The sequence below is a fragment of the Oncorhynchus mykiss genome, chromosome 14 (genome assembly GCF_013265735.2).
Source record: "Oncorhynchus mykiss isolate Arlee chromosome 14, USDA_OmykA_1.1, whole genome shotgun sequence".
Lineage (NCBI taxonomy): Eukaryota > Metazoa > Chordata > Actinopteri > Salmoniformes > Salmonidae > Oncorhynchus > Oncorhynchus mykiss.
In genome coordinates this window covers 32,799,946-32,827,305 of record NC_048578.1, presented here as the reverse complement: position 1 = coordinate 32,827,305, position 27,360 = coordinate 32,799,946, and the positions used below count along the sequence as shown (strand labels likewise).

The window sequence follows — 27,360 nt, the reverse complement described above, 5'->3', positions numbered from 1 at the left end:
TCCCGTTGTTATGATCTGATTGTAACAATGTACTCAAAAGAACCTCAACCACAGAAGTCAGTTCCTGTATTTGGTATGTTGCATGTTTTTGGTTTTATTAGTTGTCGTACATTATTGGATAGTATTCACACCTACATCAGTCTTTCTGCATCCCATATGGCAACCTATTCCCTATATAGTGCCCTCATTTTAACCAGGGGCCATAGGGCTGATTCCCTATATAGTGCCCTCATTTTAACCAGGGGCCATAGGGCTGATTCCCTATATAGTGCTCTCATTTTAACCAGGGGCCATAGGGCTGATTCCCTATATAGTGCCATCATTTTAACCAGGGGCCATAGGGCTGATTCCCTACATAGTGCCCTCATTTTAACCAGGGGCCATAGGGCCGATTCCCTATATAGTGCCATTTTAACCAGGGGCCATAGGGCTGATTCTGTATATAGTGCCATCATTTTAACCAGGGGCTATAGGGCTCTGATAAAGAGTTGTGCACTATTTACGGTATTAATAGGGTGCCATTTGGGACGCAGGACTGTAAAGGGACAGTCTTAACCTCCATAGGGCAATGAAGAGGTTAAGGAAGGTTTGATATTGGCATTACAAGCAAATCAGCAGATATACAGTTATATTCCTACATCAACTCTATGATAGTCAGTTATACACCTCTTACTCAGCTCAAAGCAGGCTAACAAACACTTAGCTGAGGTTAAATGATATTTTAGTCAGTTCGTACAGTAGTATTGAGGATTTCATTGATTGTACAGTTATTTCAGGAATGAAACAAATGCCCTTTTACAATGTACGTGTAGCCATGTCTTGGTGCACTGTGGCAAGCAAATAAACATTACTGTGTACATGTCTTATTCAACATATAGATTAAAAACAGGTCATCAACATTGGTTAGTGGGAGTGAGACCAGACTAGATGGTGAGGAGGCCATGAGAACTGTATGTTAAGAGTTTGACAGGGAATTTGTTGACACAGCAGTGGAATGTGATGTCTCGTAACAGACGTCCAGCCCTCTTTCTATTGGGTAAAATACATGTCGTTTTTTCATCTGTTAACACTTTGTTACAGAACATTCCAACTGTACTTGTTGTACTGTTTTTCTGAATACCACAGGTTGAGTAAATTGACAATCAACATCTTCAATAGATACAGGTGTACCGCGACGTCAGCGTGAACATAACAGTGCTGAAGTTTCAGTGAACGGCTGGTTCTTTCACAGTGGACCCCTCTGCTGTACCAGACAGGCATTTCATTTGAATCGAGAGGCAGATGACTTCCTGTAGATTGGTACCGCACACAAACATAACTTTAAAAAGACTAAGACATGTAAGTTGAATCAGTGAATTTCACATGCACGCAAAAATAATAACGATGTATTGTAGTAGTAATGCGGTAGGCATAGCAACGGTACCATGGTGACGACTAGGTGAAATACTGGAAACAGACAACTGAAGTGTCAACTGTGGCTTCAGGCATCAGAAGTATTGTATAAACATCAGTAATGCTATTTTCCTTCAAATAAGGTCCTCAAAATGTTCCTTTGAATTTGGCTTCATCGTTCAAATCCAGTGAGGGCAGGCCAGCATAGGTCACCCCTGAGGTAAAATAACAGAAAAAAAAACATGTACCCAAAAATAATGCTTTTAAGATAATCCTCACTTGTGTTTCCCTCTTATCAATACCTACACATTAAAAAAGTACAATTATTTTTCTGTCCGTTCAGGTTGTTTCACATTCAAATAAGACTAATCAACTGGGTAAATCAGAGGAGTAGAGAGGTGGCTATGATATCAGATGAAGGACTGGAATGTTCTTATATTCTGTCTAGAATGTTCTCTGACTGGAATGCTCTACAGCTACCAATGTTCTAGATAATATAAGGTTCTACATAGTTCTGGAACATTCTAGGTTCTGTCAGTGTTCTAGAGCAGGGCCCATGCGGTAGACAGGCAAGGCAGTAGGGCTGAGAAACAAACCATCACTCTTCCTTAGTGACACACCAACCCAAACATAAGTTACAGTGCCTTGCAAAAGTATTCATCCCCCTTGGCGTTTTTTCTATTTTGCTGCATTACAACCTGTAATGTAAATAGATTTTTATTTGGATTTCATGTAAGGGACATACACAAAATAGTCCAAATTGGTGAAGTGAAATTTTAAAAAATTGCAAAATGCCAACTTTAAAGCAGAAAAGTGATGTGTACATGTGCATTCACCCCCTTTACTATGAAGCCCCTAAATAAGGTCTGGTGCAACCAATCACCTTCAGAAGTCACATAATTATTTAAATAAAGTCCACCTGTGTGCAATCTAAGAGTCACATGATCTCAGTGTGTGTGTATATATATATATATATATATACACACACACACCTGTTCCGAAAGGCCCCAGAGTCTGCAACAACTAAGCAAGGGGCACCATGAAGAACAAGGAGCTCGCCAAACAGGTCAGGGACAAAGTTGTGGAGAAGTATAGATCAGGGTTGGGTTATAAAATATCACAAACTTTAAACATCCCACAGAGCACTATTAAATCCATTATTAAAAAATGGAAAGAATATGGTACCACAACAAACCTGCCTTTAGAGGGCCGTCCACCAAAACTCACGGACCAGGCAAGTAGGACATTAATCAGAGAGGCAACAAAGAGACCATAGATAACCCTGAAGGAGCTGCAAAGCTCCACAGTGGAGATTGGAGTATCAGTCCATAGGACCCCTTTAAGCCGTACACTTCACAGAGCTGTGCTTTACGGAAGACTGGCCAGAAGAAAAGAAGCAAACATGTTTGGTGTTCACCAAAAGGCTTGTGGGAGACTCCCCAAACATATGGAAGAAGGTACTGGGAAAGAATCCCAGTAGCTAGATGTGCCAAGCTTATAGAGACATACCCCAAGAGACATGCAGCTATAATTGCTGCAAAAGGTAGCTCTACAAATTATTGACTTTGGGGGTTAATAGTTATGCACGCTCAAGTTGTCTTATTTCTTGTTTTTTTTTACCCCAAAAAATATTTTGCATCTTCAAAGTGATAGGCATGTTGGGTAAATGATACCCCCCCAACAAACAAAAAAATAATATTTTAATTCCAGGTTGTAAGGCAACAAAATAGGAAAAATGCCAAGGGGGTGAATACTGTCACAAGCCACTGTAGATGGTAGAAAACCCACAGAAATATCAGAACCTAAATGAGCTAATGAAAAGAAAATGGGGATCAGCTATAAGCCAAACAAAAGAACTGTTACATCTAGAAGGAATACACTTTATTAAGAACATTATATCATTGGTGCCAAGAGAGTCCGACTAAAAAAATTAAAGGGATCTCACAAAAAAAACTGGTGTGTACCGTAGTAGGTGAAACTTTGTTAACAAGAAATTTGTGGAGTGGTTGAAAAACGAGGTTTAATAACTCCAACCTAAGTGTATGTAAACTTGAACTGTACCTACCGTAGTAGGTAAGGGATGAAATTAAAACAGGCGTCTCCTGCAACTCTCACACGTAGACATAACACTTCTGATTCAGACAGACCTAGAAAGCCTAAAGGACGAGAAAATTAATACTTCTGATCCAGACAGACCTAGAAAGCCTAAAGGACGAGAAAATTAACACTTCTGATTCAGACAGGCCTAGAAAGCCTAAAGGACGAGAAAATTAACACTTCTGATTCAGACAGGCCTAGAAAGCCTAAAGGACGAGAAAATTAACACTTCTGATCCAGACAGACCTAGAAAGCCTAAAGGACGAGAAAATTAACACTTCTGATTCAGACAGGCCTAGAAAGCCTAAAGGACGAGAAAATTAACACTTCTGATCCAGACAGACCTAGAAAGCCTAAAGGACGAGAAAATTAACACTTCTGATCCAGACAGACCTAGAAAGCCTAAAGGACGAGAAAATTAACACTTCTGATTCAGACAGGCCTAGAAAGCCTAAAGGACGAGAAAATTAACACTTCTGATCCAGACAGACCTAGAAAGCCTAAAGGACGAGAAAATTAACACTTCTGATTCAGACAGGCCTAGAAAGCCTAAAGGACGAGAAAATACTGTCGCATCTGGTATAGATACAAACTACCTCAGATATGTACCCAGTGTTGAACAGATATGACAGAACAGAAACATCTTTCCCTTTGGAGAAAATCAAACAAATAAAATCCCTTTTTGTGCAGTAAACATTTGTCCTGGTACAGTAATGTGTGCAATCAATGTTGTCAGTTCTTAAACAAGATGTGACTGGATCAAGTCCAGCTTCATGTAGAGGTCTATGTCAGTGTATTAAATGTATATGCATTGTATTAAATGATATTCCTCTGGTCAGTCAACACACCATGTCTATATGTATTGTATTAAATGATATTCCACTGGTCAGTCAACACACCATGTCTATATGTATTGTATTAAATTATATTCCTCTGGTCAGTCAACACACCATGTCTATATGTATTGTATTAAATGATATTCCACTGGTCAGTCAACACACCATGTCTATATGTATTGTATTAAATGATATTCCACTGGTCAGTCAACACACCATGTCTATATGTATTGTATTAAATGATATTCCTCTGGTCAGTCAGCCAACCACTGTCATGAGACCTGACAGTGTGATAGAATCGTGTTCTGGTCAAAGTACCTAAGACCTTAAAAGACTTAGCAGACAGACAGATAAAGAAATGAATGAGAATGTTGCTGTGCCACAAGCAGCCTGTGCTCTTGGAGAGGAGAACAGAAAGGACACATGAATATTATCAGATTAAAATGACTGTTCTGTAAGAGGGCTAGGGTAGCCTAGTGGTTAGAGCTTTGGACTCAATCCTCAGTTCAAAATCCCCAAGCTGACAAGGTACAAATCTGTCGTTCTGCCCCTGAACAGGCAGTTCCTAGGCCGTCATTGAAAATAAGAATTTGTTCTTAACTGACTAGTTAAATAAAAAATAACAAAATATGCTTAAAACATTACACAGGGCAGATACATGAAGCTGGCTGGATGGATGTAAAGAGCAGTTTTGTGCTATACTGCTGAAAGCAGACCGAGTTGAACAACATGGTGTACCTGTTACATTGTACCTCATTGATAAACTTTAAAATTCAGATGTGTCGATACCGACAACCCAACACTCTTTAAAATCAGCTGCATTGATAGCGATCATCAGTCTCAGCAGCTTGTACCTGCATCAGGTAAGTAACCATAGAGATCAGTGGAGAGCAGAACAGCTCTCTAGCCCTCAGGATGCTACAGGCTGGACGGAGAGAGAAACCAGTCCTTTCAACCAATCAGCAGCAAGAAGAGCGCGGTACTTTACGGTTGCCGTGGAGATCGATAGTGCTACTCAACAGCGTGTGGTCGATCTGATCCTCCGCCGCCAGAACCTCCCGTACCGCTGCCTCGAATGCCACTCCCACGTTAGTATCGTCCTTGGCACTGGTCTCGAAGTAGGGACAACAGCCGTTCTCCTCGCACCAGGCCCGAGCCTCGTCCTCCCCCACCTCCTTCCCCTCCTCCTTGTCCACCTTGTTGCCCAGGACAACGAAGGGGAACCTCTCTGGGTCTCGTACGTCAGAGTAACACATGAACTCTTTCTTCCAGCTGGCCAGGTTCTGGAAGCTGTGCAGGTCGTCTACAGCGAAGGTGAGGAGGCAGCAGTCGGCGCCACGGTAGAACGGCGTCCTCAGGGACTTGAAGCGCTCCTGACCCGCCGTGTCCCAGATCTGAAGGGTCACCAGGCGCCCGTCCACCTGGAGGGAGGAAGTGAATGAAAACATGAATTGTCCCGAAGAGAAACCTTTACTGTCCCCAAAGACAATTAGATTTGTACATAATATACACCGCCATCATAAAGATATAAAACAGTAGGCAAGAATCAATGACAGTAGTAAAACAAAACCTTAATAAAACACATTTTGTCAAAAAGTAATCCACTGCACTAGCCTATAGAGAGAACAGAACAAATTACTGCTCAACCTGCCCACCCCAGGAATTTAAATTAACAAACCGAATTACGAACTGTATCCACATGTTGTCTGCTGTAATTATTGCATGCACTTATGTATCTATGCACTCACGTGCAGATGCTCTGGTTTGTTCAGATGCAAGACACATTATAATAATTATCATTATTCAATTTCAGACAGACCTTGGCTCTATCTCCTCGCCGCCTCCTCAATCTTATTGGAGAAAGTCCAAGGTCCCTCCCCTCATTTTAAATTTTGAGAAGAAGGCAATGGGATATAATGCCACGAATGAAGAAAAGATGAATTCAGAAAGGGCTCTAAATCTGACCTCCAGGTCTCTGTTGAGGAACTCCACCCCGATGGTGTGGAAGGACTGGGCGTCGAAGCGGTCCGTGACGTAGCGGTTCATTAAGGAAGACTTCCCCACGCCACCGTCCCCCAGCAGGATCACCTTTAACAGCAGGCTCTTCCCACTCATCACAACCCCCCCCCGCCGCTGCTAGTCTCCGCAGCTCACCAGGCCGTTCCGTGGCAAGGCAACCCTCCCTCTGCTGACTGGCTGGCTAGCCTGGAGCCAAGCCTTCTAGCTGGGTTACTGACCACTGTGACCCAGCCTTCACCTCGTGCTAGGCTACTGGGGTAGTACTATCAGGGTCAATGCAACCTGAAGGATGAGCAGAGAGATTTTAAAATATATCAAATCAAATGTCATTGGTCACGTACACATAGTTGGCAGATTATCGTGTAGCAAAATGCTTGTTCCTAGCTCCAACAGTGCAGTAATACCTAACAATATAAAACATGCAAATCCCAAATATTTTAAGAAAATAATTTAGAAAAATATAAATAGTAGAATGTCAAAGTCCGGAATATACAGTTGAAGTCGCAAGTTTACATACATTTAGGTTTGAGTCATTAAAACACATTTTTCAACCACTCCACAAATTTCTTGTTAACAAACTATAGTTTTGGCAAGTTGGTTAGGACATCTACTTGGTGCATGACACAAATCATTTTCCCAACAATTGTTTACAGACAGATTAGTTCACACAATTAGAGTGGGTCAGAAGTTTACATACACTAAGTTGACTGTGCCTTTAAACAGCTTGGAAAAATCCAGAAAATTATGTCACGGCTTTAAAAGCTTCTGATAGGCTAATTGACATCATTTGAGTCAATTGGAGGTGTACCTGTGGATGTATTTCAAGGCCTACATTCAAACTCATGGGAAAATCTAAAGAAATCAGCCAAGAAAGCCAAAAATTATAGAACTCCACAAGTCTGGCTCATCCTTGGGAGCAATTTCCAAACGCCTGAAGGTACCACGTTCATCTGTACAAACACTCGTACGCAAGTATAAACACCATGGGACCACGCAGCCGTCATACCACTCAGGAAGGAGACGCGATCTGTCTCCTAGAGATGAACGTACTTTGGTTCGAAAAATGCAAATCAATCCCAGAACAGCAGCAAAGGACCTTGTGAAGATGCTGGAGGAAACAGGTACCAAAGTATCTATATCCACAGTAAAACAAGTCCAATATCGACATAACCTGAAAGGCCGCTCAGCAAGGAAGAAGCCACTGCCCCAAACCCACCATAAAAAAAGCCAGACTACGGTTTGCAACTGCACATGGGGACAAAGATCGTACTTTTGGAGAAATGTCCTCTGGTCTGATGAAACAAAAATAGAACTGTTTGGCCATAACGACCATCGTTATGTTTGGAGGAAAAAGGGGGAGGCTTGCAAGCCGAAAATCACCATCCCAACCATGAAGCACGGGGGTGGCAGCATCATGTTGTGTGGGTGCTTTGTTGCAGGAGGGACTGGTGCACTTCACAAAATAGATGGCATCATGAGGAAGGGACATTTGGTGGATATATTGAAGCAACATCTCAAGACATCAGTCAGGAAGTTAAAGCTTGGTCGCAAGTGGGTCTTCCAAATGGATACATGCTGGTAGACCCTGACAATGAGCAACAGAACTTAGGCCTAGACAGAAAACATCACGTGGCTGTCTTTCACCAGGAAGAGAAGTGGAGAGAGAGAGTAGCTAGAGACAGAACCACATCAAGTGGCTGTCTTTCACCAGGAGGAGAAGTGGAGAGAGAGAGTAGCTAGAGACAGAACAACATCAAGTGGCTGTCTTTCACCAGGAGGAGAAGTGGAGAGAGAGAGTAGCTAGAGACAGAACCACATCAAGTGGCTGTCTTTCACCAGGAGGAGAAGTGGAAAGAGAGAATAGCTAGAGACAGAACAAGAGAGAGTGGTTACTAAAATTAACAAACTAAAATAGCAGCAGCCTTAAAAATGGTAACAACAATACTGATACAACAACAATCTCTCTTCTCACACCCACTGTATCTGGAGCTATTTGCAAGTGATGCCCCTCCTGTATGAGATGTGCTGGGTATAGAGATGTGTAAGATCACCCACCGGGTTGGTTGTCCTTAGGGACACCTGATAGGGGTGAATGACCCAGAGAAACTCCCCCTCTAACAAACCCAGGGATTGGTTGAGCTGGAGATTGGCAAGTCGTAAAATGTACTACTGATGAGCTAAAGTTACTCTGCTGTACATCACGACGTCCATGTTGTTGATAACAATGTATAGGAAGCAACGCTGAACCCGTGTACAGTATGGTTGAAAATCACATGGGAGAAGTACGTATTAATGTGACATGGTTCTTGACTTACAATACAGCTTTTAGTAAACTGCTTCTTACTATGCCACATATCTGGAATGCGGATGAGAGATCCCAAGAACAGATCGTTAGCTAACTAACAACAACTCAGAATGTACTCTTCACTACCAGAGACTTCCATAACAACAACGATGAGTCAGGAAGATAAGCACGCGACTGACTCAGGTACACCCGACAATGAGCCTGCTCTGCTCCATGACTGCACAAGCTTTCTGTCAAAAGGTGTTTAATTAGGTGATTCTCAACAAACATGACCAAAAAAAAAAAAAAAAAATTTCCCACCACAATTCCTCTTGGATCACTAATATTAGGATCTGTATTCATCTATTTCAGAATTATTTTTATGTTTATTGATCATATATTATGCATTTTACCACAATTACCAACAAAAATTATCATTACCGCAATAGTTTGTGTCCAAGTCCAAAAAAGTTAAACAAATCCATTTCTAATATATATATTTTACATTCCTCACCTAATAAAAAGGCCATGACACTGATTTATTTTAATGTATTAACATTTATTTAGCAATTTCTCATTACCGCAACAAAACATTTTCTGAATCTTGTTTTTGTCATAATTACTTGTGTATACATGTTTTTTTTAATGTACACATTTGTATAAAGAACAAAAGGCACACTATCAGATTAAGCCAAAAATAACTCAAGTAGACATTTTATTTTCCTAAATATCGGTGCAATAAGGTGGTTTCAGAGATGAGGGTTTAATAGTTTGAAAAACTGTACTGAGCTCTATTAGAGATTCAGTAACCCAATACATCAAACTGTGTCAATTGTTAATCCCAAATGACTTGCATAAAACTAAAATCACTGATCAAAATGCAATTGACTAAAATACCCCTTATTTTAGCCTAAGTATAAAGGACTGTAATTACGTACATGTATCTTCAAAAATCCAAAATGGACTTAGGCATAAAAAAAAGTTCCTTAAATGTAACATTTCCAAGGTCTTTCCAGGTAATATTGCTGTATTAGTACATGGATGTGTGTGGTTCTTTAGATGTATTTGTAAATTGAACGGGACGGCATAACATGATATGCCTAAAGTATCTCAATATGTGAGATATGGACCAAAAACTGTCTTGGGATATCAAACAACAGTTTAAGTAAGTGCTAAAACAGGTACCTGTGTCATAATAGAGAATAACCTCCTTAAGTGTCAGTTTCTCTTTGCTGAAAAAACAAACTCTAGATTGTAAGTAAATTAAATGGGGTTTACAAACCTATATTTCTTGACTACCACCTACCTAATCAAATAACTGTTTTACACATAATCCATACAATAGGTGTAAGCAATGGTCCTAGTAAATAATGAAAGCTACCAGCACAGCACACCCATTAATTATACATTAGAACGAGTTTATTTTATTACCGAAATTAAAAGTCTCACCTAAAAATGATGCAGTAATGAGAAATGTGTGTTTGGTAATCAAATACAATTTTATATGTCACATGCGCCGAATACAAACAGGCGTAGACCTTACAGTGAAATACTTACTTACAAGCCAACAGTGCAGTTTTAAGAAAAATACCTAAAAAATTTAAAAGTAACAAATAATTAAAGAGCAGCAGTAAAATAACAAGAGGGGCCCTTAGCTCAATCTGCAAGTAATAGGAGACTGCCATTATGGATCAACAATTGACCACATCAGTAAAGCCCATTCATGCTTCCATGTTGGTAAGGTAATGGTTCTTCAAGTTTATCCCAATTTTAGCATTTGAGTCATTTCGGTAATGAGAAAGTTAAGTGTTGTAAAAAGGGTGTTTGAGAATACCATCCTCATTCTGAAGGTATATAAACTCATCTAACGACTGCTCCTCTAGTCTAGATGATGCATCATGGGTGAATAACACTTTATTTTAAGAAATATATTTTTTTATACATTCATTTTTTTACAGCAACTTGAAAAAGTGTTATGGTAATGAGTGTTTTTATATAATAAATATTATAGTTTAATGTAAACTTATATTAATGTTAAAAAATATACATATAATGTATGTTGGAGTGTGCCCCTGGTTATCCGCAAATAAGAAAACAAGAAAATGGTGCCGCCTGGTTTGTTTAATATAGGGAAATTTAAATTATTTATAATTTTACTTTCGACACTGTGTCATAAACTAGGCATCTTAGTCTTCAGAAAGATAGAAAACCATGATGCATCTGCAACAAACTAACTCAATTTGCCACTGCCATGACTAAAACTGGTTTCATGAGGATCACCGAATTGATTAGAGGCTCACCAACTACTGTACCTATTAACGTTATATTGTTGTTCTGATGCAATGTTACTGTAGCGAATGAAATCTGAGGGTTCCCATTTCGTAAATGCAGCTAGATATTACACATGACATCTAGCTAGATATAGGGATGAATAGCTGGCAAATGAAATGGCGATGATGATGATGACAAAATGCCAAACAGTAGCCAGCTAGCCTAGCCTGTTACCGTTAGCTTGCTATCCACCGGGATGGGTTGTGTTGTTGACATCAATTGTTCTGAATTATTAAACTAAACTACGAATAAATAGACCGGTTTGAACAAACACGCACCATATTCAATATTACTACATGTGACTGCATTAATTTAAGGCGTAAAATCGTTTTCGTTACCTCATGTTGTACCGTGTTATAAATCGTAGCTTGCCCAGTTTTGCATCTGAGATTTTGACGGATTGTGAACACTTGCTTGTTGAGGCGCGTCCCCAGTATTTTCCAGTCCAGGGTAATAATTAGTCCAAACGGTTGCAAACAGTTTCTTTTTGCAACAAACCCGATATTTTATATTGGACAAATTCAATGTAGGTCGCGCCCCGTTCCATTCCATTTGCTTCCGTTTAAGAAAGTTTTGAAACAGAATTGGCGTAACGAATACACCCTGAGTCCAGTCGCGACGCTTGGTCCTAAAGCCCGCGAGATCGCCCTCCCAGGTCTATCTATGTGTTTTGCTGTCAAATTTGGTCCATGCTCTGTGAGCCTGGATTCTTCAACATGTTCAAATAGTTCTGCTTTGACTGTATATATTCTCTATTTTTTTAACTGAAAAAAATAACTTTTTATCGTTAAAGAAAATAATGTCAAATTGCACAGTCAGTGTGCGATTCCACTCCAGATCTGTAGATGGTAGTAATGCAGCAAGAGTTTTATTATTTTACCTTTACTTAACTAGGCAAGTCAGTTTTATTTATTTATTATTATTGGAGAAATAATACAAACATATGCTAGAGGGTGCAACAAATGACAGATTATACAAAGACCTTAAATGATGCACACATGTTGATTGTTTTAACAGCTTTCTCATTAGAAGGATGTATAATGGTCTTAATGTACTGCTCAAATTCCTCATAGAAAACACAGTGTTTTTTTATTAGTAAATTTACATTCATGAATATTACATTTTGCCATTAACACAATTAGATGTATAAGGTAAAATTGTTTTTTTTTTATCTTTACTATGGTTAAGGAGACCGAGCAGCACATTCTCCCATGAAAATACAAAAAAGTCATCAAGAATATTAACAATTATAAAACTATGAATATCTTTCCATAATTGTTTTACATGTAGACAATGCCAAAATAAATGTGAAACTGTTTCTGGATGCTCAACACAAAAAGTAGGTGTATATAAAATTCTATTTGTTTGTGGATGAATTTACTGCTACCGGATGAAGACTATTGCACTGCGAATTTGAGCATTGAAGATCCATTCAAAAAAGTTTTCAAAAACGTTAAAAAAACTACAAGGGTGAGGGGGTAGTCACTTCCTGCTTACTTTCATAGCATATTTCATTTAATCGTTTTCGTCTCTTTCATTTCATTGTTGTAAAGAATGAATTTTAAATTCACTTTAAATAAAGTTGGATTCAATTTGATTTGATTTCCTCCAGGACTACATGACAGAGAAGCTATGGTTCCCTCTCCACCGGGGCTGTGTACCAGTCTACCGCAGCTCCTCATCAGTAGCCGACTGGATGCCCATCCACCGCACTGTCATCCTTATCAATGACTTCCCATCACCTCAGGACGTAGCCAAGTTCCCCAAGCCGCTGGATGAGAACGATGAAGAGTACGCTAAGTATTTAGTTTAAGAAGCCGAGCCAAGTTACCAACGTTGGCCTGATGGAGGCTCTGGAGAGCAGGGAGTGGGGCATGAACGACATGAGCAAACCCAACTACCTCAACGGCTTTGAGTGCTATGTCTGTGACCAGGATAATACCAGACTGGAAGCTGAACGGGCCTATAGGAAAGCACCAGAGAAGAGAATATCAGCTGTTACTGAACTAGAGAAGATCAACTGTTACTGAACTAGAGAATATCAGCTGTTACTGAACTAGAGAATATCAACTGTTACTGAACTAGAGAATATCAACTGTTACTGAACTAGAGAAGATCAACTGTTACTGAACTAGAGAATATCAGCTGTTACTGAACTAGAGAATATCAACTGTTACTGAACTAGAGAAGATCAACTGTTACTGAACTAGAGAAGATCAACTGTTACTGAACTAGAGAAGATCAACTGTTACTGAACTAGAGAATATCAACTGTTACTGAACTAGAGAATATCAACTGTTACTGAACTAGAGAAGATCAACTGTTACTGAACTAGAGAAGATCAACTGTTACTGAACTAGAGAAGATCAACTGTTACTGAACTAGAGAAGATCAACTGTTACTGAACTAGAGAATATCAACTGTTACTGAACTAGAGAAGATCAACTGTTACTGAACTAGAGAAGATCAACTGTTACTGAACTAGAGAATATCAACTGTTACTGAACTAGAGAAGATCAACTGTTACTGAACTAGAGAAGATCAACTGTTACTGAACTGGAGAAGAAGAAGAATACAGTATGGTGTTTATGCCATCCACTTGAGGTGGTGTTTGGTAGCCGCATCTGTGGCACCCAAGGGCCTAATGTATCTCCAAGTAACAGTAGATCAGTATTTTTTTTTTTTACCCCCCTCTGCAATGAAAATCTTTGTGCAATATATTTGATATTGTTCCACAGTTCTCAAACCTGTCGCCTTAACTGCTCTTTTCGACAATATTTTCAACACTCAATCATGTACAAAAATATGCTATACTCTATAATGATCATGTTTATGTGAATCTGTTTTGATTGTTTATTGTGAGGAAAAGGGATCAGACAATTAAAAATGAACATTTGAAAAAAATATATAATTATTTACTTTGCATAGTCAAGCCTGAAATTAGGAAATTGTACCCAACTACTAATCTACATAGCCAGTTCCCAGTTAAATTGTGTCATTACATAATAATATCTAGAGACTTTTACATACAGTTCCTTCATATTTCACAATAAATTAACAAAGTTTCGACATTAAAGGGCCAATGCAGCCGTTTTTATCTCAATATCAAACCATTTCTGGGTAATTAATTACCTCGCTAAAATTGTCAAAAAGAAACAAAAAGCAAAGAGCAAAGAGCAATTTCTCGAAAAACAATTTTGGTAGGCCTGAGTGAGAGTTCTAACTGGACGAGCCTAATGGGAAGGATATGTTTGATGAAAACGTGTTGTTATTCGTATACCACCTGGTGATACCTCCAATCTGGCCAAAACTCCTCCCACTAAAACAAGCAGACATTTCTGGCGTTTTTTTTTTCTTCAAACAGAGCTTACACACTGTTACTGTAAATTAATGATGCCAATATGTTTTTATTAATTGAAAACCCTTAATCTATTTTATGAGAATTTGTAAGATTCTTGTTTGCATAAAATAGACGGAGACCAGTCTTTTCAATAATAGGTAACAGAATTTATTCTCGGAGCGCGCTGCCACTTCACCACGATCAACAGTTTATATACAAAACATGACATCATTTCATTGCTTAACAGAAACCCCTCCTCTCGACAGGGACAAAGTGAGGTGAAAAGTTCATTCTAACTTACTAACACACTCCCAGGTAACTTTTGACCCCTCAACATTATCGATCACCACTTAGCTGACAGTTCTAATTAACAGAAAAGACAGTGAGTGCATTCCTAGGTTATCTAAAAACCCCAGAGCTCAGTTTCGTCGGTTCAACCATAGGTTAACTAGCTTATCTGTTTACTTAATCCACAACCCATTCGTTTCTTCCTAGTTGGAATGGTGTTCATTAACTTTAATTACTCCTTGTCCGTGTCTCACAATCCCTTCTTATGAACTCATATTGTTAATCAGATATAATAAAACAGAGTATAAGTTTTACTTAGTTATACAGTTCCATTTAAAATGATTTGTTCGGTCATTTAATCATAATTTTCCCAACACACACTTAAAGAGAATTATCATAATTTTCCCAATTTCGTAGTATTATTCCGACCTCATAGCATGGAAATACAGTATATGTAAAACATAGGAAATCACGTTTTTTGACTGCACTGGGCCTTTAAGGAGAAAAAAAGACAAAAAAAAAGTGGTCATTCAAATGAACGGAAGACAATATCAGTCATTTTATCATATTATTCTCTTTAAACCATAGAGTAACTGCCATAGAATTCCAGTGTTAACCTCATGAAATTCAGATCCATACAAAGGTATGAAAACAAAATCTCACACATGGAAATTCATGTCAAACTCAAGGTGCAGTGTCCCTGTGTCTGTTAGCAGACGACAGGTCTTGATGGGAAAGAGCAGTTATATCAACCATCCAGTCTTGTCACCTCTCAGTGGCCATGAAGGAAAAGAGACGAAGAGACAAGGAAAGGAAGCATCCTACAAGACGTTGGCATAGCAGCTCTCACAGTGGACTTTCCCTTTGTGCAGGAACATGTTGAACAGAAAGTCTCCCATTGGCCTACTGCAAACACCACACTGCAATGACAACAGCATATTGTTAATGTAGCACAGCCAAGACTATATGAAGGCTTCAGCTTCCTTCTAGTCTTCAATAATTATACCTGCTAGTAACACAACAACCACTTTTACCACTACCGCAGCTGATACAGGCTCAAAGTGTACAGCCAATCACATGATTGTAACCAGAGTAGAACATGTTTATAACCAGAGTATAACATGTTTATAACCAGAGTATGACATGTTTATAACCAGGTGTCGTTACCTTGAAGCAGGCCGGGTGGCAGTAGATGTTGAGGTGCTCGATGGTGATCTTGGCATCGTTGCCCACCTGCTCTCCACAGTACGTACAGGCAGACGTCATGGTAGACCTAGAGGATGGGGGAGAGGTGTTGAGCATGGGACTCAGCTCTAATCGATCAAAGCCTGTATCTACAAGTTTCCAGCCAAGGCATGACAAAATGGCATGACAAAAGGTTATTATAGTTTTGTGATTTAATATTTGTTTTTATTTCTATTAGTATATATATTTTTTAAATAGAACATTTGGTTTAGTTACAGTTAGTGTTCAGACTTGATTTGCTCGTCTTTATTTAGTTTCAGTTTGATAAAAAAAATTCTATACTATTTCTATTCTATACTATACTATTTCTATTCTATACTATACTATTTCGTTTTAGTCAGGGCCTTGTCGTTCTGCCGCTCTCGGCGAGAGCAAAGAATACAGCCCCCGCAAAACTAGAATACACCCAGTAAGCACAATGACGTTTGAAAGACATGTAAAATAGGTATTTTCCAGACGTCGAAGTTAAGTTCAATTTATGGTCTGAATAAAAGGTGAAAATACTTATTTTCCATAAGTTTAAAATACATGTTTTCTAGGACGTTGAAAAGGAGTCTTTTCCGGATGTTGAAATCAAGTTAATTTTTGGTTCTGAATGAAAGTTGAAAAGATGTAATTTATCGATGTCTATGTTTGGGCCAAATAAAGGCTGGTCCAGACCGGACAAAATATGAACCAAAAATAGACGTCTATGATTGGCTCAGATTTGGTCTGGACCGAACAAAAAACCAATGCCCCCCAAAATATTTCCAAAAGGCAATGGTCAGCTCGTGCTTACAGTGTTGCCTGAAACTGAATTTTATGAATGCCCATCTATATGGTAGGCACACCATTTGTAAAACATTGGCTTTATTAGTCCTGATTCCTGTGACTTATCGATTTGGCTATTCAAGCTCTGAATATCAGCTACCCAACTTCATCAGGACTTATCGTGAGCCTATTTAAGCTCTGAATATCAGCTACCCAACTTCATCAGGACTTATCGTGAGCCTATTGGCAGGAAACACAGAAGTATTTTCTTTTTCACTATGATCAGCTTGTCAAAAATGTATAGATACAAACGTGAAACCTCTGATCATGACAATGAAGTGAAACTCCTAGACAATAGTTGAGTGTCCCATTCCATATTGTCCATTTACCTTGACCTGTCCTGTTGTTAGGATATGTTGTTTGTTTTAACATGACAGAGCATGTTTATTTGATTGGGCGCCATTTAGGTTGGGCTATTCGATGGGAGAAACCTGCATGTTTATTTGATTGGGTGCCATTTAGGTTGGGCTATTCGATGGGAGAAACCTGCATGATGTAAAAAGTGTCCATCTCATTACATTTGTCATCCATTTTATCTCCAGCCTGTAGGCTACAGAAAAGGCCACATACTTTTTTCTATCATATCCTATATCTGCTACATGATTTCTGTTAATTTTTTGGGACGGAACGTTGGGGGAGAACCGCAGCGATGCATCTCTCCAGCAGCACCTGGGAGAAACAGGCTGGGAATGAAAGAGATACATATGTTGCGCTCCTGCCTTTGACAAAGCGGCCACTGTTTATAACAGGGTGGCATCAGAGCTCCTTTAAAAAGCCCATATGCCACTGGTTGAGAGAAATTGTCATTGGGTATAATTATGTTTGGTTTTATGTGTTGTTGGAGGTGCATCTTGGTCAGTTTAGCTAAGGAATTGCTGCCCTCGTCAGTCTGCCGCCACAGGCGGCCGCCTAATCCTGCCTAATGAGCAGGCCAGCCGAGGTTTTAGTGGGAGCCATGTATGTGTCACTTCCTGCCACTGGGGGCAGTAATTCATAAGATGATGGGCCAGGACCATAGACTTGGAAAGACATAACATCTATGTATCTCTGTCATGATGGTGTCTGCGAGGGCAGGGGCAGCACCATTGAGACCATCTCCACCTTGAAATAGTAAATTTTCTAACTCAAAAAGTAAAGTTAATTTGCTGATCCCACCTGATGACCCAGGGGCGCTGCCCATGCTAACACTGGCTTTTGGCCACCACGGGACTCCATACAACTCCACGACCAGGACATAGGATTGGTTAGGTTTAAATATTAACACAATCCTAATGTGACTTGGATTTAAAGGACAAACGGCTAGACTGGAGCAAGAAATATGGTGGAAGGAAAGGCTCTTGCCAATGTTTACACCAATCCAATGCTTTTTTAACTTTAGTAGTAGATGAGAGAGGAAAAAACAACAAATTAAATCATGGCACATTTGACATGATGTAATATTAAACATGTATCACTGACTAACCACTTCAAATAGGTTTAATACAAACAGCTGCAAGCAACAGCAGCAAAAACATAAGCAATACAACACTTCACAAATCTATCAGTTCACAGCCAGCCTGATTGAGTGTTTCAGTTCACAGCCAGCCTGATTGAGTGTTTCAGTTCACAGCCAGCCTGATTGAGTGTTTCAGTTCACAGCCAGCCTGATTGAGTGTTTCAGTTCACAGCCAGCCCGTGTGTGTATCAGTTCAAAGCCAGCCTGATTGAGTGTATCAGTTTACAGCCAGCCTGATTGAGTGTATCAGTTCACAGCCAGCCTGATTGAGTGTATCAGTTCACAGCCAGCCTGACTGAGTGTATCAGTTCACAGCCAGCCTGATTGAGTGTTTCAGTTCACAGCCAGCCTGATTGAGTGTTTCAGTTCACAGCCAGCCTGATTGAGTGTTTCAGTTCACAGCCAGCCTGATTGAGTGTTTCAGTTCACAGCCAGCCTGATTGAGTGGGTGTTTTATTTTTTTCTTATTTTCAACCAAACAAGATGTTCTGGTTTAGAAAGCTTGGAATGCAGGGGCAGAAACCAGATCCAGTCCCACAGGGCACAGCTTTGGATAAACAAACACTTGCCTCTGTAAACATGCCCTCCTTTACCTCTTCCAGGTATTTCCACACCTCACACTTAAGGCCCTGCCAGGTTGATCCTCCGGTTGGACAGTGACCCCAGACACAGTCTTCGATGCGAGGAAGCTATTGTTCTGATGCACTGTGGTCGAGATGCTTGCTGAATTCATCGTGTTGGGATCTTACTGGGGTCCTGCTGCTCCACGGCTGTACTCTCTGATTTGCTGAAGTACAAAAGACTCTGCTTCCCTTATCAGCGGCTTCATCTCTGTTGGGTGAAGTGCCAGAGACACTCCTGGGTCCATCAGGCAAGCTGCTGCAGGGGTTGGATTGCAGTTGGCTGCCAGAGGACTCAGTATGCATGTGAGGTGCTCACGCAGTGACTTCAGGAGGACCTGTGCCAACTGTTTTGCAACAGTAGTGACTGCAAGTGTGCCTCAAGGTTGAGGAGACACGACGCCACATCAGACAGCGTCTGGCTGTCAGTTTGAAGTTGGTCGGTGTGGACGGCTCCAGCAACTTCACAAGCTGCTCTAGCTTGGCCCAGTCACGCTCCGTGCTCGCCCTCTGACTTCATCCCTGTTAGCTAGTGATAGTGATGCACAAGCTGCTCTAGCTTGGCCCAGTCGCGCTCCGTGCTCGCCCTCTGACTTCATCCCTGTTAGCTAGGGATAGTGATGCACAAGCTAGGCCTATTTGAAACATCGTCATCTACCGGAAGCTTTTGCTTGCAAGATTCAGAAGCTCGGAAAACCCATTAGGAAAAAAAGCTTGAAAACCCCATTTGATTTTTGCACAAGGTTAAGATGAAAACAACTAAAACAAAACATAATTTGATGGTTTTTATTATATTTTTGCAGTCAAAGATAGTTTGTTTTTCGTTAAAATGTTTATTTCAGTTTACTAAATAGTTTTTCCAACTATAGTTTTATTTTAGTTTCAGTTTTTGTTGACTATAATAACCTTGGTGTCCATACCACTTGGTGTTTGCCGATCTGAAAGAACCAGATAGGCGTAAGCAATAAAGTTTGATTTGAATATGGTGATGACCCCACTCCACCCAGCTAACCTTGTAGCTTCCTTCTGCCGTGTTGATTACACCTATCTGGGTTCCTTCAGATTTAAACAACAAGGGCCTATGGGTTGTTTTCGAACTGGCGCTTGGACAAAGTATTGTTACCTGGTGTAAGAGGAGGGGCTACTGTAGGAATGGCTGGTAGAACTGGACGTTACATAGTCAGGATCGTTGTCTCTAGTGTTGTGCTTGGTTAGATCTGTAACGTCCACATACTCCTTCAGGTACACAAAACACCTGGGGGAGGAGAGAGAGGCAATGAGAGAGAGAGAGAATGAGAGAGAGAGAGAGAGAGAGAGAGAGAGAGAGAGAGAGAGAGAGAGAGAGAGAGAGAGGCAATGAGAGAGAGGGGGAATGAGAGAGAGAGAGAGAGAGAGAGAGAGAGAGAGAGAGAGAGAGAGAGAGAGAGAGAGAGAGAGAGGGAATGAGAGAGAGAGAGGCAATGAGAGAGAGGGGGAATGAGAGAGAGGGGGAATGAGAGAGAGAGAGGGAATGAGAGAAAGAGAGAGAGAGAGAGAGAGGGGGAGGGAATGAGAGAGAGAGAGAGAGAGAGAGAGAGAGAGGCAATGAGAGAGAGGGGGAATGAGAGAGAGAGGGAATGAGAGAGAGGGAATGAGAGAGAGAGAGAGAGAGAGAGAGAGAGAGAGGGAGGCAATGAGAGAGAGGGGGAATGAGAGAGAGAGGGAATGAGAGAGAGAGAGAGAGAGAGAGAGAGAGAGAGGGAATGAGAGAGAGAGAGAGAGAGAGAGAGAGAGATGCAATGAGAGAGAGGGGGAATGAGAGAGAGAGGGAATGAGAGAGAGAGGCAATGAAAGAGAGAGGTAATGAGAGAGAGAGAGGTAATGACAGAGAAAGAGGCAATGAAAGAGAGAGAGGGGTAATGAAAGAGAGAGGGAATGCAAGAGAGAGAGAGGCAATGAAAGAGAGAGAGGCAATGAAAGAGAGAGAGAGGGAATGCAAGAGAGAGAGAGAGACAATGAAAGAGAGAGAGAGGTAATTAAAGAGAGAGGAGGGGTAGAGGGTCGAGAGAGACTTAATTTATTGTAACCATCACAAATAGTACCCATCACATAGTAACCATCACTACTAGGCTAATGGTTATAACTAACTGTACTTCCAATCCTTCTCATGATTCACTCACTTCTTGGACTTGGTGTCTGGTGACTTGGGTCTCTGGTTGGCAGAACTGTCCAAGGTCCTGGAGTAGGAGCTAGAACTAGAGGAAATAATACTGTATATCAGAGTGTGTCGTTAAGGGGTGAAATACAACATAGCAGAGAAATAGAATGGGACAGAAAAATACAGGATAGACTATACTGGTACGTCTATGAGTAGTACGAGAGAGGATTGATACAGAGGACAGCCTAGTCCTCTGTATCAATCCTCTCTGGTACTACTCATAGACATACCAGTATAGCCTGTCATCTGTATACTGGTATGTCTATGAGTAAATCCAGAGAGGCTTGATACAGAGGACAGGCTATACTGGTATGACTGTCAGTAGTACCAGATAGGCTTGCTATGACCGTCACAGTTTCTCCTGATTAACCTGGATGTACTATGACCCTCACAGTTTCTCCTGATTAACCTGGATGTACTATGACCCTCACAGTTTCTCCTGATTAACCTGGATGTACTATGACCCTCACAGTTTCTCCTGATTAACCTGGATGTACTATGACCCTCACAGTTTCTCCTGGTTAACCTGGATGTACTATGACTCTCACCGTTTCTCCTGATTAACCTGGATGTACTATGACCCTCACAGTTTCTCCTGATTAACCTGGATGTACTATGACCTTCACAGTTTCTCCTGATTAACTTGGATGTACTATGACCCTCACAGTTTCTCCTGGTTAACCTGGATGTACTATGACTCTCACCGTTTCTCCTGATTAACCTGGATGTACTATGACCCTCACAGTTTCTCCTGATTAACCTGGATGTACTATGACCCTCACAGTTTCTCCTGATTAACCTGGATGTACTATGACCCTCACAGTTTCTTCTGGATAACCTGGATGTACTATGACCCTCACAGTTTCTCCGGGATAACCTGGATGTACTATAACCCTCACAGTTTCTCCTGATTAACCTGGATGTACTATGACCCTCACAGTTTCTCCTGGTTAACCTGGATGCACTATAACCCTCAGTTTCTCCTGGTTAACCTGGATGTACTATGACCCTCACAGTGTCTCCTGGATATACCTTTAGTACCCCCAATATCATTGTAGAGTCCCTAACTTACTTATATCCAACATGCATTAGGTTTCCTTGCCACAGCAGCAAAGAGAATGTTGTAAAGATTTTAGATTACAGCAGACAACGGGAAGATGTGCTATCACAGGCATGAGGGAAACATTTTGAGATATTAACATGTTGCTGTGTTAGACACACTCACCGGTCCATTGAAGGCTCTGTGTCTCTGCGATGGAGAGACAGTAATATCAGTCAGAGCATCCATTTCTAGAGAATGGCTTTCAATAGCCAACACGCGTCTTCACACTGGGCACAAACATCTATTCCACGTTGGTTCAACGTCATTTCATTGCAATTATGTGGAAACAACATTGATTCAACCAGTGTGTTCCCAGTGGGTTCTCATCTAAGTGTTCTCTAACGTGTTCCTTCTTCTTCTAACCTGTCACTTCTTCTTCTTTTCAACTTGTCACTTCTTCTTCTTCCAACTTGTCACTTCTTCTTCTAACTTGTCACTTCTTCTAACTTGTCACTTCTTCTTCTTCTAACTTGTCACTTCTTCTTCTTCTAACTTGTCACTACTTCTTCTAATTTGTCACTTCTTCTTCTTCTAATTTGTCACTTCTTCTAACTTGTCACTTCTTCTCTAACTTGTCACTTCTTCTTCTTCCAACTTGTCACTTCTTCTTCTTCCAACTTGTCACTTCTTCTTCTTCCAACTTGTCACTTCTTCTTCTAACTTGTCACTTCTTCTTCTTCCAACTTGTCACTTCTTCTTCTTCCAACTTGTCACTTCTTCTTCCAACTTGTCACTTCTTCTTCCAACTTGTCACTTATTCTTCTAACTTGTCACTTATTCTTCTAACTTGTCACTTCTTCCAACTTGTCACTTCTTCCAACTTGTCACTTCTTCTTCTAACTTGTCACTTCTTCTAATTTGTCACTTCTTCTTCTTCTAATTTGTCACTTCTTCTAACTTGTCACTTCTTCTCTAACTTGTCACTTCTTCTTCTTCCAACTTGTCACTTCTTCTTCTTCCAACTTGTCACTTCTTCTTCTAACTTGTCACTTCTTCTTCTTCCAACTTGTCACTTCTTCTTCTTCCAACTTGTCACTTCTTCTTCCAACTTGTCACTTATTCTTCTAACTTGTCACTTATTCTTCTAACTTGTCACTTCTTCCAACTTGTCACTTCTTCCAACTTGTCACTTCTTCCAACTTGTCACTTCTTCTTCTAACTTGTCACTTCTTCTTCTTCTAATTTGTCACTTCTTCTTCTTCTAACTTGTCACTTCTTCCAACTTGTCACTTCTTCTTCAAACTTGTCACTTCTTCTTCCAACTTGTCACTTCTTCTTCTAACTTGTCACTTATTCTTCTAACTTGTCACTTCTTCCAACTTGTCACTTCTTCTTCTTCTAACTTGTCACTTCTTCTTCTTCTAATTTGTCACTTCTTCTTCTTCTAACTTGTCACTTCTTCCAACTTGTCACTTCTTCTTCCAACTTGTCACTTCTTCTTCCAACTTGTCACTTATTCTTCCAACTTGTCACTTATTCTTCTAACTTGTCACTTCTTCTAACTTGTCACTTCTTCTAACTTGTCACTTCTTCTTCTTCCAACTTGTCACTTCTTCTTCTTCCAACTTGTCACTTCTTCTTCTAACCTGTCACTTCTTCTTCTTCCATCTTGTCACTTCTTCTTCTTCCAACTTGTCACTTCTTCTTCTAACTTGTCACTTCTAACTTGTCACTTCTTCTTCTTCTAACTTGTCACTTCTTCTTCTAACTTGTCACTTCTTCTTCTAACTTGTCACTTCTTCTTCTAACTTGTCACTTCTTCTTCTAACTTGTCACTTCTTCTTCTAACTTGTCACTTCTTCTTCTAACTTGTCACTTCTTCTTCCAACTTGTCACTTCTTCTTCCAACTTGTCACTTCTTCTTCCAACTTGTCACTTCTTCTAATTTGTCACCTCTTCTTCTAATTTGTCACTTCTTCTTCTAATTTGTCACTTCTTCTAATTTGTCACTTCTTCTTCTTCTAATTTGTCACTCCTTCTTCTAATTTGTCACTTCTTCTTCTTCTAATTTGTCACTTCTTCTTCTTCTAATTTGTCACTTCTTCTAACTTGTCACTTCTTCTCTAACTTGTCACTTCTTCTTCTTCCAACTTGTCACTTCTTCTTCTTCCAACTTGTCACTTCTTCTTCTAACTTGTCACTTCTTCTTCTTCCAACTTGTCACTTCTTCTTCTTCCAACTTGTCACTTCTTCTTCCAACTTGTCACTTCTTCTTCCAACTTGTCACTTATTCTTCTAACTTGTCACTTATTCTTCTAACTTGTCACTTCTTCCAACTTGTCACTTCTTCCAACTTGTCACTTCTTCTCTAACTTGTCACTTCTTCTTCTAACTTGTCACTTCTTCTAATTTGTCACTTCTTCTTCTTCTAATTTGTCACTTCTTCTAACTTGTCACTTCTTCTCTAACTTGTCACTTCTTCTTCTTCCAACTTGTCACTTCTTCTTCTTCCAACTTGTCACTTCTTCTTCTAACTTGTCACTTCTTCTTCTTCCAACTTGTCACTTCTTCTTCTTCCAACTTGTCACTTCTTCTTCTTCCAACTTGTCACTTCTTCTTCCAACTTGTCACTTATTCTTCTAACTTGTCACTTCTTCCAACTTGTCACTTCTTCCAACTTGTCACTTCTTCCAACTTGTCACTTCTTCCAACTTGTCACTTCTTCTTCTAACTTGTCACTTCTTCTTCTTCTAATTTGTCACTTCTTCTTCTTCTAACTTGTCACTTCTTCCAACTTGTCACTTCTTCTTCAAACTTGTCACTTCTTCTTCCAACTTGTCACTTCTTCTTCTAACTTGTCACTTATTCTTCTAACTTGTCACTTCTTCCAACTTGTCACTTCTTCTTCTTCTAACTTGTCACTTCTTCTTCTTCTAATTTGTCACTTCTTCTTCTTCTAACTTGTCACTTCTTCCAACTTGTCACTTCTTCTTCCAACTTGTCACTTCTTCTTCCAACTTGTCACTTATTCTTCCAACTTGTCACTTATTCTTCTAACTTGTCACTTCTTCTAACTTGTCACTTCTTCTAACTTGTCACTTCTTCTTCTTCCAACTTGTCACTTCTTCTTCTTCCAACTTGTCACTTCTTCTTCTTCCAACTTGTCACTTCTTCTTCTAACCTGTCACTTCTTCTTCTTCCATCTTGTCACTTCTTCTTCTTCCAACTTGTCACTTCTTCTTCTAACTTGTCACTTCTAACTTGTCACTTCTTCTTCTTCTAACTTGTCACTTCTTCTTCTAACTTGTCACTTCTTCTTCTAACTTGTCACTTCTTCTTCTAACTTGTCACTTCTTCTTCTAACTTGTCACTTCTTCTTCTAACTTGTCACTTCTTCTAATAACTTGTCACTTCTTCTTCTAACTTGTCACTTCTTCTTCTAACTTGTCACTTCTTCTTCCAACTTGTCACTTCTTCTTCCAACTTGTCACTTCTTCTTCCAACTTGTCACTTCTTCTTCCAACTTGTCACTTCTTCTAACCTGTCACTTCTTCTAACTTGTCACTTATTCTTCTAACTTGTCACTTCTTCTTCTTCTAACTTGTCACTTCTTCTTCTTCTAACTTGTCACTTCTTCTTCTTCTAACTTGTCACTTCTTCTTCTTCTAACTTGTCACTTCTTCTTCTTCTAACTTGTCACTTCTTCTTCTTCTAACTTGTCACTTCTTCTTCTTCTAACTTGTCACTTCTTCTTCTTCTAACTTGTCACTTCTTCTTCTTCTAATTTGTCACTTCTTCTTCTTCTAACTTGTCACTTCTTCTTCTTCTAACTTGTCACTTCTTCTTCTTCTAACTTGTCACTTCTTCTTCTTCTAACTTGTCACTTCTTCTTCTTCTAACTTGTCACTTCTTCTTCTTCTAACTTGTCACTTCTTCTTCTAACTTGTCACTTCTACTTCTAACTTGTCACTTCTTCTTCTAACTTGTCACTTCTTCTTCTAACTTGTCACTTCTTCTTCTAACTTGTCACTTCTTCTTCTAACTTGTCACTTCTTCTAACTTGTCACTTCTTCTTCTAACTTGTCACTTCTTCTTCTAACTTGTCACTTCTTCTTCTAACCTGTCACTTCTTCTAACTTGTCACTTCTTCTTCTAACTTGTCACTTCTTCTTCTTCCAACTTGTCACTTCTTCTTCCAACTTGTCACTTCTTCTTCCAACTTGTCACTTCTTCTTCCAACTTGTCACTTATTCTTCTAACTTGTCACTTATTCTTCTAACTTGTCACTTCTTCCAACTTGTCACTTCTTCCAACTTGTCACTTCTTCTCTAACTTGTCACTTCTTCTTCTAACTTGTCACTTCTTCTAATTTGTCACTTCTTCTTCTTCTAATTTGTCACTTCTTCTAACTTGTCACTTCTTCTCTAACTTGTCACTTCTTCTTCTTCCAACTTGTCACTTCTTCTTCTTCCAACTTGTCACTTCTTCTTCTAACTTGTCACTTCTTCTTCTTCCAACTTGTCACTTCTTCTTCTTCCAACTTGTCACTTCTTCTTCCAACTTGTCACTTATTCTTCTAACTTGTCACTTATTCTTCTAACTTGTCACTTCTTCCAACTTGTCACTTCTTCCAACTTGTCACTTCTTCTTCTTCCAACTTGTCACTTCTTCTTCTTCTAACTTGTCACTTCTTCTTCTTCTAATTTGTCACTTCTTCTTCTTCTAACTTGTCACTTCTTCCAACTTGTCACTTCTTCTTCCAACTTGTCACTTCTTCTTCCAACTTGTCACTTATTCTTCCAACTTGTCACTTATTCTTCTAACTTGTCACTTCTTCTAACTTGTCACTTCTTCTAACTTGTCACTTCTTCTAACTTGTCACTTCTTCTTCTTCCAACTTGTCACTTCTTCTTCTTCTAACTTGTCACTTCTTCTTCTTCTAACCTGTCACTTCTTCTTCTTCCAACTTCTCACTTCTTCTTCTTCCAACTTGTCACTTCTTCTTCTTCTAACTTGTCACTTCTTCTTCTTCTAACCTGTCACTTCTTCTTCTTCCAACTTGTCACTTCTTCTTCTTCTAACTTGTCACTTCTTCTTCTTCTAACTTGTCACTTCTTCTTCTAACTTGTCACTTCTTCTAACTTGTCACTTCTTCTTCTAACTTGTCACTTCTTCTTCTAACTTGTCACTTCTTCTTCTAACTTGTCACTTCTTCTTCCAACTTGTCACTTCTTCTTCCAACTTGTCACTTCTTCTTCCAACTTGTCACTTCTTCTTCCAACTTGTCACTTCTTCTAACTTGTCACTTCTTCTAACTTGTCACTTCTTCTAACCTGTCACTTCTTCTAACCTGTCACTTCTTCT

General features: G+C 39.8%; 2 protein-coding genes across 3 annotated transcripts in view; both read right to left on the bottom strand.

Annotated features, from left to right (window-relative positions):
- Positions 1–74: 74 nt before the first annotated feature.
- LOC110489160 (ras-related protein Rab-9B) lies at positions 75–11,525 on the bottom strand. Of its 2 annotated transcripts, none has more exons than XM_036943360.1 (5): positions 11,298–11,525; positions 6,291–6,626; positions 5,314–5,746; positions 3,458–3,548; positions 75–1,607 (listed from the first exon to the last, which is right to left on the bottom strand). In XM_036943360.1, exons 2-5 carry the CDS (start codon positions 6,438–6,440, stop codon positions 1,565–1,567), a joined length of 717 nt encoding a protein of 238 aa, XP_036799255.1. In that variant the 5' UTR covers positions 6,441–6,626; positions 11,298–11,525; the 3' UTR covers positions 75–1,564. The 2 variants fall into 2 exon arrangements, 1 of the variants encoding a protein (XP_036799255.1); XR_002468531.2 differs by having other exon boundaries at positions 1,562–1,607; positions 5,180–5,746; positions 11,298–11,522.
- A 2,919-nt stretch (positions 11,526–14,444) lies between these two features.
- Positions 14,445–27,360, bottom strand: part of LOC110487783 (proteoglycan 4) — a 34,397-nt gene continuing 21,481 nt past the window's right edge. The window contains exons 15-19 of the mRNA XM_036943355.1: positions 22,180–22,203; positions 20,917–20,991; positions 19,881–20,012; positions 15,755–15,860; positions 14,445–15,507 (exon numbers count right to left, since the gene is read on the bottom strand). Of these exons, the coding sequence (XP_036799250.1) occupies positions 15,409–15,507; positions 15,755–15,860; positions 19,881–20,012; positions 20,917–20,991; positions 22,180–22,203 (436 nt within the window). The 3' untranslated portion in view covers positions 14,445–15,408. The remainder of the gene's footprint in view (positions 15,508–15,754; positions 15,861–19,880; positions 20,013–20,916; positions 20,992–22,179; positions 22,204–27,360) is intronic.